Raw genomic sequence first — 13,161 nt, forward strand, 5'->3', positions numbered from 1 at the left:
AGCATTACAGCCTTGCAGCGCTGGGAACCTGGGTTCAAGTCCCAGGGTCAACATCTGCAAAGAGTTTGTATGTTCTCTCCGTGTTTACGTGGGTTTCCTCCCACACTCCAAAACATACTGGTAGGATGATTAGATTGTGAGCCCCATTGGGGACAGGGACTGATGTGACAAGTTCTGTGCAGCGCTGCGTAATCTGTGTGTGCTATATAAATAAAGGAATTATTATTAATAATACAGTCTGCAAGGCATCGGCTCTGGGCAAGGCCCCTTTCACATGACCGTATGCTGGTTGCACGTACAGGCATAGGAGTGCATTGTGCACGGCCTGGTGATCACACACGCATGTCGCCGTACCACAGCCGGAGAAAGATAGCGATTAAGTAGAGTCCGGCAGCATAGCTCCATATGGAGAGGGGAGGGGTGAGAAGCACTCACCCCTACACCTACCCTGTGGAAAGTATGGTACGCCCGGCACCAGGTGTAGACTAGGTAAGTGTGAAAGAAGCCTAACAATGATATGGTCTTATACCTGGTGCAGGGCTCCTGAGACCCCCTTGGCTAATGCAGTTGGCTGTAATGTAGCCGTGTCATATGGACCATGTTATGGCCACCAATTCCATCCCTGCCACAGGTCTGATATGTCACCACACCCCTGTTCCCATTAGTAATATAGTTAATACAGTTAAAAAAAAAAGTATTCATCCAAATACAGAAATGTATCAAAGACCTAGCTTTGTCTATGTGGAAATCATAAGGAACACTCTGAGGAATTATATTTTGTGTGACTAAATTTGCAAATTTAGATTGCAATTTCAGATTGATCCTTTGATTTATTTTTTTTTTTTTTTTATCATTTTCCTGCGCTGCCTCCTGCTGGATTATTATTAGTATTACAGTTGCTTATACATTACAATCCTTCCCTTGTGCTCTGCTGCCCTCTTATGGATTCTGCTTATTACTGCATCTGCACAATGTGGTTTATAATGGTTTTTCTTATTTACACAGCAACAACATAATCTGCACAACTTTACAATCCTGACAAGCAAATAAAATCTATCAATAAAAGCAAAGGACAAAAAAGGTCCGGATCCATAAAATCCTTCAGTCTTAGACTTGACATCTTTGCATAAAGCAGATAATTACTGAGAACAACCTGGAGCAGATGTTAGGACCAGGAGGAAGTGTCTACAACACGGGGTTCCTGATGCACATGCCATGGTCCCAGGGTCTCCCTTCCCTGGACGTGACACATGAAAGACTGTATGCAAATTAGCCTGAGGGGCTCCAGGCTCCATTAACAACTATGGAGCCTGGAGCCCCTCTGATTCATTTGCATACAGTCCTTCATCCTGGTGGTAGATGCCCTTAAAGGTCTGGGCTCATAGAAGCCACGTCAGAATAGTCCAATATTATTCTCTTAGCCATTTTTAGTGTTATTTATTAATTTATTTTTTGCAGTGTATTTTGCAAGACCCATGACCTGCGACTGAGCCCAAGCCGAGAGGGGCAGAAGTCTCATGGACAGTTACAGAAATCGTGTGATTGCCTCAAAATGTTGTGCAACAAAATATTAAGTTAAGGGAACCATCATTTCCCTCCAGGACAGATTCATGAGGTTTTTTTTTGTTTTTTAATTCTGTTGAAACCGGAATGAAAAGCAATGTCTGCCTTCCTTTTGTCAATTTTTATGGAATTTTTTTTACTTTTATTAGGTTCAAGTGATTTCTGTGACAATTGTGTTTTTTTATTTCATTAAAGGGAACCTGTCTCCACACTTCATTAAAAAGGGGGAACTAAGAATTTTTTTTTCCAGTGCGTATGAACAATTTGGATTATATGATGTTCCCAGAACGTTTTAATGCTCCGAATCAAGATTCCATTGTAATTTTATTAAAAGTGTCAGCACAAAGAAGAGCAATAGAAGGAGAAATCACTGCAGTTACATATGATCTGGTGAAGGCAGCAGCATCCCGGAAGGACGGCCCTCACATATCTACTACGACGAGGAGGCTGCAAGTAGAAAAACAGATTTAGCAAAACGACACCACAAAAACGTCTCATACTGTGTGACCACGGATCCAAATAAAAAGACAGAAATCAGCAGTTTCAGGCACTTTAAAGATCATCGTTTATTTACCGAATAATAAAAAGCTAGTATACAGAGGGAATCTGATGACTGCATCTCTGCTCTCCGTTCACACTATACTGCTGCCCCCTGGGCTATGCTGCTCCTGCGACTACATGTACAGAGATCCCATGGGAAAGGGGGGGTAGGAGCATCAACATATCCTATGTACAGAGCGAGACTATGGAAGAAATGGAACAGGCAACATGGAGGGCAAACAATGTGCGAAGCAGAATTGTACAGACACATTTATTTATATAGCTATAAAAAAGGACTTAAGAGGGGTTTTTTTTTTGTCGATTCCTGTTGAGAAGAATCTGTAGTCACAAACACGCGCATGCAGACGGGTACTGAGCGTGTTGAAGCCTCTACAGGAGGACGCAGCAATGGATGTCAGATTGGGGAAATTAAATACACAAAAGCAAAAAAAAAAAAGCACCAAAAAAAGTGTAAGAAAAATGAAAAAACAAAACTAAAAAACAAAATGTAACAGGACGACGGTGCTGCCAGCACATGCAACCATGAATAAGATGACACATGTAGCACAGCGACTGTGGTTCACATGTTTGTGATGGGAAACCGGCAGATCAAAGCCGAAAATGTGCAAGATATCGGGCCAGACGCCGGGTGTAAACCCAAAATACTCTGAAGCGACGCCATTTGTAAATTTTCTGTTTTGTTGTAACTATACAATGGTAACTATTTACACTATTTCATGGAATGTTCTCTAAGTGGGGGCTTCAAGACAATTAAAATAATCCTGATTTTTGTAAATTTACAAGTTTGAGGGGGCAAGTGCCACAGAGCAGCTTAAAAGGGAAGGGGAGGGTTAAAAAGGTTTGTAATTATTCAGAAAGCATAATCGGAGAAATGGGACAGAGCCGGATAGACTTTGGTGACTGAAAGGCCATCTTTGTGTGACACGCGTTTCGCTAGGATTTTCCATGCTGGAAAAAAAATGTGCAGGAGTTGGAGAACGAACCCGAAAACCGGGTCTGTGAGGTGCACAAACATATGGAGGACTGGAATGCCAATATGGCAATAAGTTTACTCTGAACAGAAACGCGTCAGCGTCCGAGTCTAAAGCAGAATTACAGAAAATGTTGAGTGGAAACAACTGTTTTTCCGGTGGATGGACACTGCCACGTTCACTGGTTTTTACTTAGTAAATGTGGCCACGACAGCCCATAGGATCTCATTAGCATTGGGCTTTATGGCCTCCACCTCAGGGTCCAGGTCGAGGAGCTGTCGGACTCTCTTCATGGCCAAGTCGTACTGGTCGTCTAGGAGCGGGGCAAAGGCGTTCTCGATGACATCCGAGGAGTGGGCGAGATAGATGAGGGCCAGTAAACGCTTGTCCATGCGGTGAGGATCCTTCACCCACTTGTCGAGAACGGCTTCTTGCACTTTCTTGATGAGACGTTGCTTGATGTTGTTGTTGGTGAGGGGGTGCGTGGTCATATCGAATAGTAAGAAGTTTTGTTTCTCCGTTGTCAAGACTCCTTTCTCCACTAGATTCTTAGCCAGGCGTTCGCGGACGTTACGGAGTTGGAAATGGAGCTTCAAGGGGTTCCAGGTCTCACCTGAAAGATACAAATAAAGTCTTTTAGTGCATAATCCAAACACATCCATTCAGTTCTAATAATTGGCTATAGGTGTCACACACACATGGCTATAGGGGGTAGTCACACACATTTCTCCAAGAACCTATAGACGCTTTAGTGGCTAAACTATCCACAAGGAGAAGGGAAATAGGGATAACATACCGCTAAGTAGTTCAATCCAGCTCTGCACCGTCTCTGGGGTTGGGGTTTCTTTAATGTGTTTTAAGGCTTCGTCGAGCATAACATCGCCTGTGGGAGCATCAGATTTGCAGATAACCTGAAGGAATAATAATATATAAATGTAAGGATTTAATCATACAATTAACGTCTGATTAGTACTCGTTACTTGGTCCTTAGCAGCCAAGCCCATTATGTGCTCATTTTGTTGTCAATAAGATTTTCAGGATCATCAGATACTTCAACTTTATATAGAACATGCAAAGTTTATTTGTAGCATCACTGTGACGATGTGACACTGCAGCTTCAAATATATCATGGAGTACATAGTGATGATAAAGTGATCAATAAAATATCAATGATTTTAGGTACAGGTTCAGGATCCACACCGTAATCAAAATATAGGAGTCCGTGCAAGCGATATGTGGACTCAACTTTACGGAGATGTGGAGTCAGCTTGGAGAAGCAGAAGCCTGCCCATTATTTAAAGCTTTCATACAAAATAATGAAAATCAGAGGTACATCAAGGCCTGTACAAGCATTTTTACTCCTTTGAAACAAGCCTCATGTGGATAAATACGCATGAAACCATTTTCCTCCCTCCATCAATCCTGGCAGTTCACTACTTACAGATGGAAGATCATGTGACTGGAGCTCAGCAATTCAGTACAGGTCACCGATTTGCCCGATCACAAACGATAGCACAGCAGCGGCGATACAATGAAGGACCTGTCCACCCTATTGCACTGATCGCTTCTGCACAGTGACCGAGGCAGGATCAATAGCCTAATCCTGTACTGTGACAGGTGAGGCGATTGGTCCCCCATTTGGTCCCCTTTCACAATCATTCCAGGGTTCCCGGAGCATACAAGGTTAATAAGCATGCTGTGAAGATTGCAATACAATACTCTTTACAGTGACCAGATAGCAACAAAACCCAGGAGTGAACATGGTCTTCAGATGCTGCTGCTATTCATTTCTGGTGCCGCAAATTCTTGTAATGGTAGTAGTGTTACAACTGGTCTAATGTTCCCCTGACGCACGGACCCTTATGGATATTTGATGCAATATCATACCTTTCTTGCTAAGAGACTCTTGCGCCTCATCCCTCCGGCTTCCAGGGAAATTCGCCCTCTGAAGGCAAGCTCGATTAGCATGCATCCGCGTAGACCTGCAGATATACAGTCATTCCAGAAAGATGTGTAGCCCTGGAGAAGAAAGCACAGAGCACTGATTAACACTGGACTCTTCATATAACCCTGAGGTCATAACTATATCCTAGTTAACCTAATCTAGGATCAACACAAGTCAATAAATCAAAAGACAGTACACCCGTCACATCAAAAAGGTGTGAGGGATGTGTGTCCAGGAGCTGGAGCCAGGCTGATGTACGGAGACAATACACACGACTTACAGACTGTTGCTGTAAACTATCTATAAAATCTAACAACTGGAAAAGTCACTAGCTTTTTACATTCCTTGCTCACTAGACTTCTGGAACACTATACCAGGAAATTACTAATTACATCGCCCCAGGTTCTGAATACAGATGAGTGAGTCAGATCCACTAGACCAGTGATGGCGAACCTTTTAGAGGCCGAGTGCCCAAACAATAACAAAGAGCTGCGTAATTATCGCAAAGTGCCAACACAGAAATTTAATTTGTGATTTATACTCCCTTCTCTGTCACAGTTTTCATTGATACCAACACCGGAGGACCCCAATAAAGCAGAAAATAGTCCCAGGTAGCGCTGTCACTATGAAATACCTCTGTGCACAGCGAGTCCTGTGCTGTCTGGGACTGCAGGAAGATACCTGGAGTCCTCTCTGGTGATGGTCTGAGTGCCCACAGAAAGGGCTCTGAGTGCCACCTCTGGCACCAGTGCCATAGGTTAGCCATCACTGCACTAGACTGTACTGGGATCGCCTCTAAGGCGCATCAGAAGACCTACAAGTCTGCTGTACAAAGTCACAACTCCGTGCGAGACTGAATAACCCAGGGCATCAGGTCACACTTTTCTAGTTTGTCTGGAGAAATGTTAAGGTTATAAAAATTCCTAGGTTATATCACTGGCTTCCACTAAGGTTATACTCCAGTGATACATTTACAATTCTGCATCCTTGAGTTAAAGTTCCCAGAATTGCTTGCTTTCTCAATGTCTACACACTGTTGTCTGGTTATGTGCAGTTTATAGAACATCAGGTCTAGCAAAAGTAACACAATTGTCTGGCAACAAGCTACTGGTCAATGTCTTTACCAGCAGAATAGTAAGTGCAGCTATGGGGTATAATACAGGATGTAACTCAGGATCAGTACAGGATAAGTAATGTCATGTATGTACACAGTGACTGCACCAGCAGCAGAATAGTAAGTGCAGCTATGGGGTATAATACAGGATGTAACTCAGGATCAGTACAGGATAAGTAATGTCATGTATGTACACAGTGACTGCACCAGCAGCAGAATAGTGAGAGCAGCTCTGGGGTATAATACAGGATGTAACTCAGGATCAGTACAGGATAAGTAATGTCATGTATGTACACAGTGACTGCACCAGCAGCAGAATAGTGAGTGCAGCTCTGGAGTATAATACAGGATGTAACTCAGGATCAGTACAGGATAAGTAATGACATGTATGTACACAGTGACTGCACCAGCAGCAGAATAGTGAGTGCAGCTCTGGGGTATAATACAGGATGTAACTCAGGATCAGTACAGGATAAGTAATGTCATGTATGTACACAGTGACTGCACCAGCAGCAGAATAGTGAGTGCAGCTCTGGAGTATAATACAGGATGTAACTCAGGATCAGTACAGGATAAGTAATGTTGTGTATGTACACAGTGACTGCACCAGCAGCAGAATAGTGAGTGCAGCTCTGGAGTATAATACAGGATGTAACTCAGGATCAGTATAGGATAAGTAATGTCATGTATGTACACAGTGACTGCACCAGCAGCAGAATAGTGAGTGCAGCTCTGGAGTATAATACAGGATGTAACTCAGGATCAGTACAGGATAAGTAATGTCATGTATGTACACAGTGACTGCACCAGTAGCAGAATAGTGAGAGCAGCTCTGGGGTATAATACAGGATGTAACTCAGGATCAGTACAGGATAAGTAATGTCATGTATGTACACAGTGACTGCACCAGTAGCAGAATAGTGAGAGCAGCTCTGGGGTATAATACAGGATGTAACTCAGGATCAGTACAGTATAAGTAATGTCATGTATGTACAGTGACTGCACCAGCAGCAGAATAGTGAGTGCAGCTCTGGGGTATAATACAGGATATAACTCAGGATCAGGACAGGATAAGTAATGTCATGTATGTACACAGTGACTGCACCAGCAGCAGAATAGTGAGTGCAGCTCTGGAGTATAATACAGGATGTAACTCAGGATCAGTACAGGATAAGTAATGTCATGTATGTACACAGTGACTGCACCAGCAGCAGAATAGTGAGTGCAGCTCTGGGGTATAATACAGGATGTAACTCAGGATCAGCACAGGATAAGTAATGTCATGTATGTACACAGTGACTGCACCAGCAGCAGAATAGTGAGTGCAGCTCTGGGTAATGTAATGTCATGTATCTATACCCGGCTATTTTCTCCAGTAATACAGAGCAGTGCTGATGGCTGTGGCAGGATAGTAGGTGTTATATACTTCCAGCATGGTCACCTTGCAGGTTGCTAGGCAGCACATACCCGGGATCACATATCGAAGGCTTTTTCCTGGCAGAGCAGCCGCCATGTTTAGTCACACTTCCTCAAAAAAAAATAAAAAATAAAAAGGCCCTGGAACATGGTGATATCAGTGACTAATACTGCAGTGTAACAAATATCCATCTGTATTATGAGCACACTGTATTCGTGGTTAAGGCCTTTTCTGACCTTGTTTGTAAAGAGGGTGTAGATAGTGTGACGTGATTACTGGCTTGGGCTCCATGCACACAGTGTAAGCAGACGTGTGCTGTGAGCCTCCAGTGAGTGGAGTAGGAGGGCGCGAGTGCTGCTACCTCTCCCTCATCCACAAGGAACAGAGTGGCCGCAAATAAATCCCTACAGGAATGGGACCTGCCCAGCGCACACATGCACAATGCACTTCTGTGGTGGCTGTAACCTGGCTGCCGTTTTTGCGGCTAGCTCACAGCCGCCATTTGCGGACGTGTACATAAAGCCTTTCGATGTAACAACAAGCAGCAGAACTGCAGTAAAACTCGGCCGCCAAGTAATGCAACTAATAGGAGGGGCTCTGTAATACAATCTACATTTCCCTTAGTGATGTATTACAATTAACGTCACAGGACGATTACAACAATACGTTTATTAGAAAATGAAATATTAACTTTATCTAAATAAAATGAATCCTGGAATGTAAATCCATATATCACAGTCACATATTACTCATCACTCCAGGGACCTAACACTGCCTGAAGAAAGCACAGAGCACAGCAGTGTGAGGGTACATTCACACGCGGTATGCCCGCCATGTGCTGGAGTGGAGGAGGAGGTGGCTCCTCCCTCCATAGAGAATAGCGGAGCACGGCCGCACACACGCCGAAAGATAGAGCATGCTCTATCTTTTTGCGGTGTGCGGCCCGGATCGGTGCCACACATGTGTGGCACCGTATCTGCGCCGTGCCGCTATTGCAATCTATGGAGACAAATTTGCGGCCGCATGCATGTCCCGGCAGACGGCCATGTGAATGAGCCCTGAGGGCAAACCCCATTAGCATTTAGAGAAGATACAATTCCGGAATATCAATTAATATTTCACAGTCCTGCTGCTACTAACAACATGCACAAAGGTCTGATTACACATCTCTCCAGGGACAAAACATAACACTGGCTGCAGTCTACATGTTCACACTTGTGAGTAGACACATTTATCCTCTGTATAGATTGTGGAGAAGAGCAAAAAATCCATGCATTACCGTTGCCTCACTACAAGTCACTATAGGGGATACACAATTCACCAATATCCATCAGATGCAGCGTCCTATGTACCATTTACATCAAATTAGGGAATTGCACACATAGCAGTTTCCTAATATACAGATCCCTCCACCCAGAGTCTTATAATGCTTCTTCCTTCGACAACAAAGTGCAGTCACAATGATCTTGGAGAAAGTCTGGGATTGTTGGGACAATTAGGAGTTTCAGTGGATGTTATTATGACAATGCATTTCTACATCAGATATCAGTATGAGGCAGCAGTATAATGCCGCCTGGATAATAGGACTACATAAAGAAGAAAAAGGATGAACTATTATTACCCGGGCTCCATTATACTGCCTCCTCTCCTGACGACAACCTCATTGTGATGACAAAACGAGTCATCTTGTTGTAATAAAATCCACTGACGCCCCAAAGTGATGGTTCTTTCGCACCAAGGCACCGCCACTGTGAACACCCAGCTTTCCCTGGATGGCTACACTTGATTGATCAAGTTGCCCCTTTTTATTATCATAAAGCGGGTGTCTGAGGGCTGGGAATATGGATAACTGATAGATGTAAATCTGCCACACGACAGGATGAATTATTACTATTGGGCTTAGCTACCTCATCTCTCCCCTAAACAGCCCTGAAGGAATGTCTATTGCTTGCACCTGGTGTCCGTACTAGAGCCCCAGGAAAGACATCCATAACACAGCATCAGAAGAAAACTATGTAGGGATCAGTTGGCCCCATCGCTGTTTAGCCGAGCTGAATATGTCACTCCTAAGACATGCACAGCCAAGTCTGGTATTAGGAGGGCACTGTAACAGCATGGAATACACACTATATATGTTATACAAAGTCCATTAGGAGACAAAGTGTCTCTCCTGACAAAAGGAACAACCCTTATCTTCCAAGATGTTCTGGAGCAGCCTAGCTGTGCAAAAACTGCTTGGACCACCATGTAAACCCATCAAGGGTAAAAGGGCAGGGATAATGTCTGTCCAGGACACACCCAATTTTGCTTTTTATACCAATATGAAGATGGAGGTTTGCGTATAACCATTATACCTTCCAATTAGTTTCACCCACCCGGCACTAAGAACATTGGATCCATGAATGTGAATGGACAGTAATACACGATTTCCCCTGTGGGGGCAGTGGAGGGAAACCAAACAATGACAGGCCAGATTACAGCCTATTGCTGGGATCCAAACACAAGGACTCTCTGTGAGGAGTCATGCTTAGAGACTTCAGGGTAGGGTCACTTCAGATGCCTCTATCTTTGATTCTAAAGCACCTAGAAACATGCTTCTGGTGTGATCTACAGAACCAGAGATACAGACAGCTAAAGACATGGCTGGAAATGTGAGCCGAGATAAAGATCCGGCTCTGATCACAGAACTACAAGCTTGATGCGATGTGGAAGATGAGAATCTTATCTTTAATAGGACACCAGCAGCGGGTTTCAAAGTATTACAAAATTGAAGATGGCGAAATTCCCCCTGCAGTCTGTAAGGTACATTTTACACCCTACATGAGAAAGTTGAGTAGTTTTAACATTATGCTAATTAGGGCATGATACCAGAACTCCCTGTGCTGTAGCTTCAGTCTGTTACACTGTGCAGCGGGTGCAAGGGAAGGAGACAGTGTAACAGCCTGTGAACCTACAGCATGGAAAGGTTCTGGTAACACCCCACCAAAGCCCTTCTGGCTCATAAGCCTAAACTGATTTTAGAAGGATGGAGGCCATGGATAACGAATATAAGATTACTGGATCTATGTGCAAGTGTCCCTGGTTGGACACTTGATGGTAGATTTTCTTTGAAGGAAACCTACCATCACGGATCTACCTAATAAGCAAGACCCAGTGGCAGGTTCCTCTAATACACAGCAGCCATGTTCTTTATTTTCTAGAAAACTTTTAGTGGCCCAGAAATTAATAAAAATCTTGTCATATATTCAAATTTACTTGAGAGGCTACTATAAAATGATTTTTATTAATTTCTGGGCCACTAAAAGTCTACAGATTTCGCAGCGCTGCACAGAGCTTGCCAAATTGGTCCCTGTCCCCAATGGGGCTCACAATCTAATCAACCTACCAGTATGTTTTTTGGGTCTAGTAAGAAGGAGAATCACTCCTATTGCTTCATCTCACTATATTATCACTCTAATGTTTTGTTCTGTCTATATGTGTCAACCATAATTTGTACAGCACTTTGAAATAAGTTAGCGATGTGGAGAGAACATACAAACTCTTTGCAGATTTATTATTAGACCTTATTGTTTACAAGACATAAAAGGGACAACCTGTCAAATAAATGACCCTACGAGAAAAATACAAAGTATACTAGTCACATAATGGATCTAACAGACACTCCTAGCGCCAAAGTAATAATAGTCAAACAATGGGATCCTCTAAATACCCCAGTAACACATAATGAGTGCCGAGGTGTGGGGTCTCTCCTCATGGGGACATATACCTCAGTAAAAACACGGTGAGTGAGATCCCAGTGATGATGACATGTATATGTACAAGAGGCTGTTCCCCTCATGTCCCAATCACATGGGGGCACACCAAGGTGTACAGTATCCCTTGAAGAAATATACCCCATTATTACACATAATACATGGGGGTGAGTAGTGGGGTCTCCCCTGATTGTGACATATACCTCAGTAATAATATATTATATCTATACACCTTGAGGGTACATCCCCTATAGAGATACATACATGGGGTGAGGGGACATATCCCCTATAGACACACACATATATGGACATGGGGTGAGGGGACATATCCCCTATAGACACACACATATATACACATGGGGTGAGGGGACATCCCCTATAGCAGTGATGGCGAACCTATGGCACTGGTGCCAGAGGTGGCACTCGGAGCCCTTTCTGTGGGCACTCAGGCCATCACCAGAGAGGACTCCAGGTATCTTCCTGCAGTCCCAGACAGCCCAGGACTTGCTGTGCAGAGGTATTTTAAAGTGACAGCTCCACCTGGGAGTATTTTCTGCTTTATTGGTGTCCTCAGGGGCTGGTATCAATGAAAGCTGTGACAGAAGGGAGTATAAATCACAAATTACATTTCTGTGCTGGCACTCTGCGATAAATAAGCGGGTCTTTGTTGTAGTTTGGGCACTCGGCCTCTAAAAGGTTTGCCATCACTGCCCTATAGACACACATACATGGGGTGAGGGGACATCCCCTATAGACACACACACATATATATGTACATGGGGTGAGGGGACATATCCCCTATAGACACACATATATATATATGTACATGGGGTGAAGGGACATATCCCCTATAGACACATATATAAGGTCTATCTCACCTCCCTGTCCTTGAGTCCCAGCAGCAGCACCTCCTCCATGAGGGTGAGCCTGGCCTCCTTGTCCCCGGCCCGGTCCTCATCCTCCTGCTCCTCCCGTTCCTCGGTCTGGCCCTCGGCCGCCCTCTCCCGGTCGCCGCGGGAGGCCTCGGTGCGGCGCTGCACTAGGCCGGAGTTGCGCTGGGTGACGGACGTCATGACTAGGGGGGCGCTGCGGTAACGTATGGGGCGGGGGAGGGCTATCTGGCGGCCCAGGCTGCGCTCATCAGGCCGCGCTCTCTCCCTCCCCCGGGTCTGCGCTCCGCTGCGGGGAACAAGCTGCTTCTCGGTACTTGGCCAAGATGGCGGCTCCCGCTGACGTCACCAGAGAATGTGGCAGCGGCTGTGCGAGAGGAGGAGGCGAGAGACTACTGGCGGAAGTGACGTCAAGAGAAGGCGGGAAACACTCTCCACAGCTGTGAGGCACAACACACACGCCCCATCACGGTCATGTGATCTTGTAGTGGTGCGCAAAATAAATAAAAGAGCAACCAATCGGAATACAGCTCTTATTTTTCACAAATCAAAACGACAATATGATTGGTTGATATGGCAAATCATCTGATTCAAGCACAAAAGTGTGGAAAATGAATGTGAGAATAAAACAGGTTGCTATGGGCAACTTCATTACAGTTTTATTACTAGTAAATATGAGGCTGGTTGCTAGGGGAAATTTTGTAACATTTTTGTAAAATTTCTGCCAGTGAAAACTGTTTTCCTAACACAACATGAGCAGGTTTGGCCACCGAAATCGCAACAACTCGCGCCCAATCATAGATATGGCTGGTTGCCAGGGGCGTCAATTTGACGGATCGGCTGTACGACCACCAATATGTCCAAAACCGATTATTGGGTCGACTCATTTCATGTCAGTAGTTACTGAGAGGATCTTCATCGGGTTCTGCTATGAAAACAATTGGCGCA

The 13,161-nt window shown here is 44.4% G+C and overlaps 1 protein-coding gene across 1 annotated transcript; it reads right to left on the reverse strand.

The window, feature by feature from the left end:
• Positions 1–2,104: 2,104 nt before the first annotated feature.
• On the reverse strand, positions 2,105–12,662 carry GOLPH3 (golgi phosphoprotein 3). The gene is made up of 4 exons (XM_072134311.1): positions 12,202–12,662; positions 4,983–5,114; positions 3,892–4,006; positions 2,105–3,708 (listed from the first exon to the last, which is right to left on the reverse strand). Exons 1-4 carry the CDS (start codon positions 12,394–12,396, stop codon positions 3,284–3,286), a joined length of 867 nt encoding a protein of 288 aa, XP_071990412.1. The 5' UTR covers positions 12,397–12,662; the 3' UTR covers positions 2,105–3,283.
• Between the last annotated feature and the right edge of the window lie 499 nt (positions 12,663–13,161).

Source organism: Engystomops pustulosus, chromosome 1 (genome assembly GCF_040894005.1).
Source record: "Engystomops pustulosus chromosome 1, aEngPut4.maternal, whole genome shotgun sequence".
In the NCBI taxonomy this organism is placed as follows: Eukaryota; Metazoa; Chordata; class Amphibia; order Anura; family Leptodactylidae; genus Engystomops; species Engystomops pustulosus.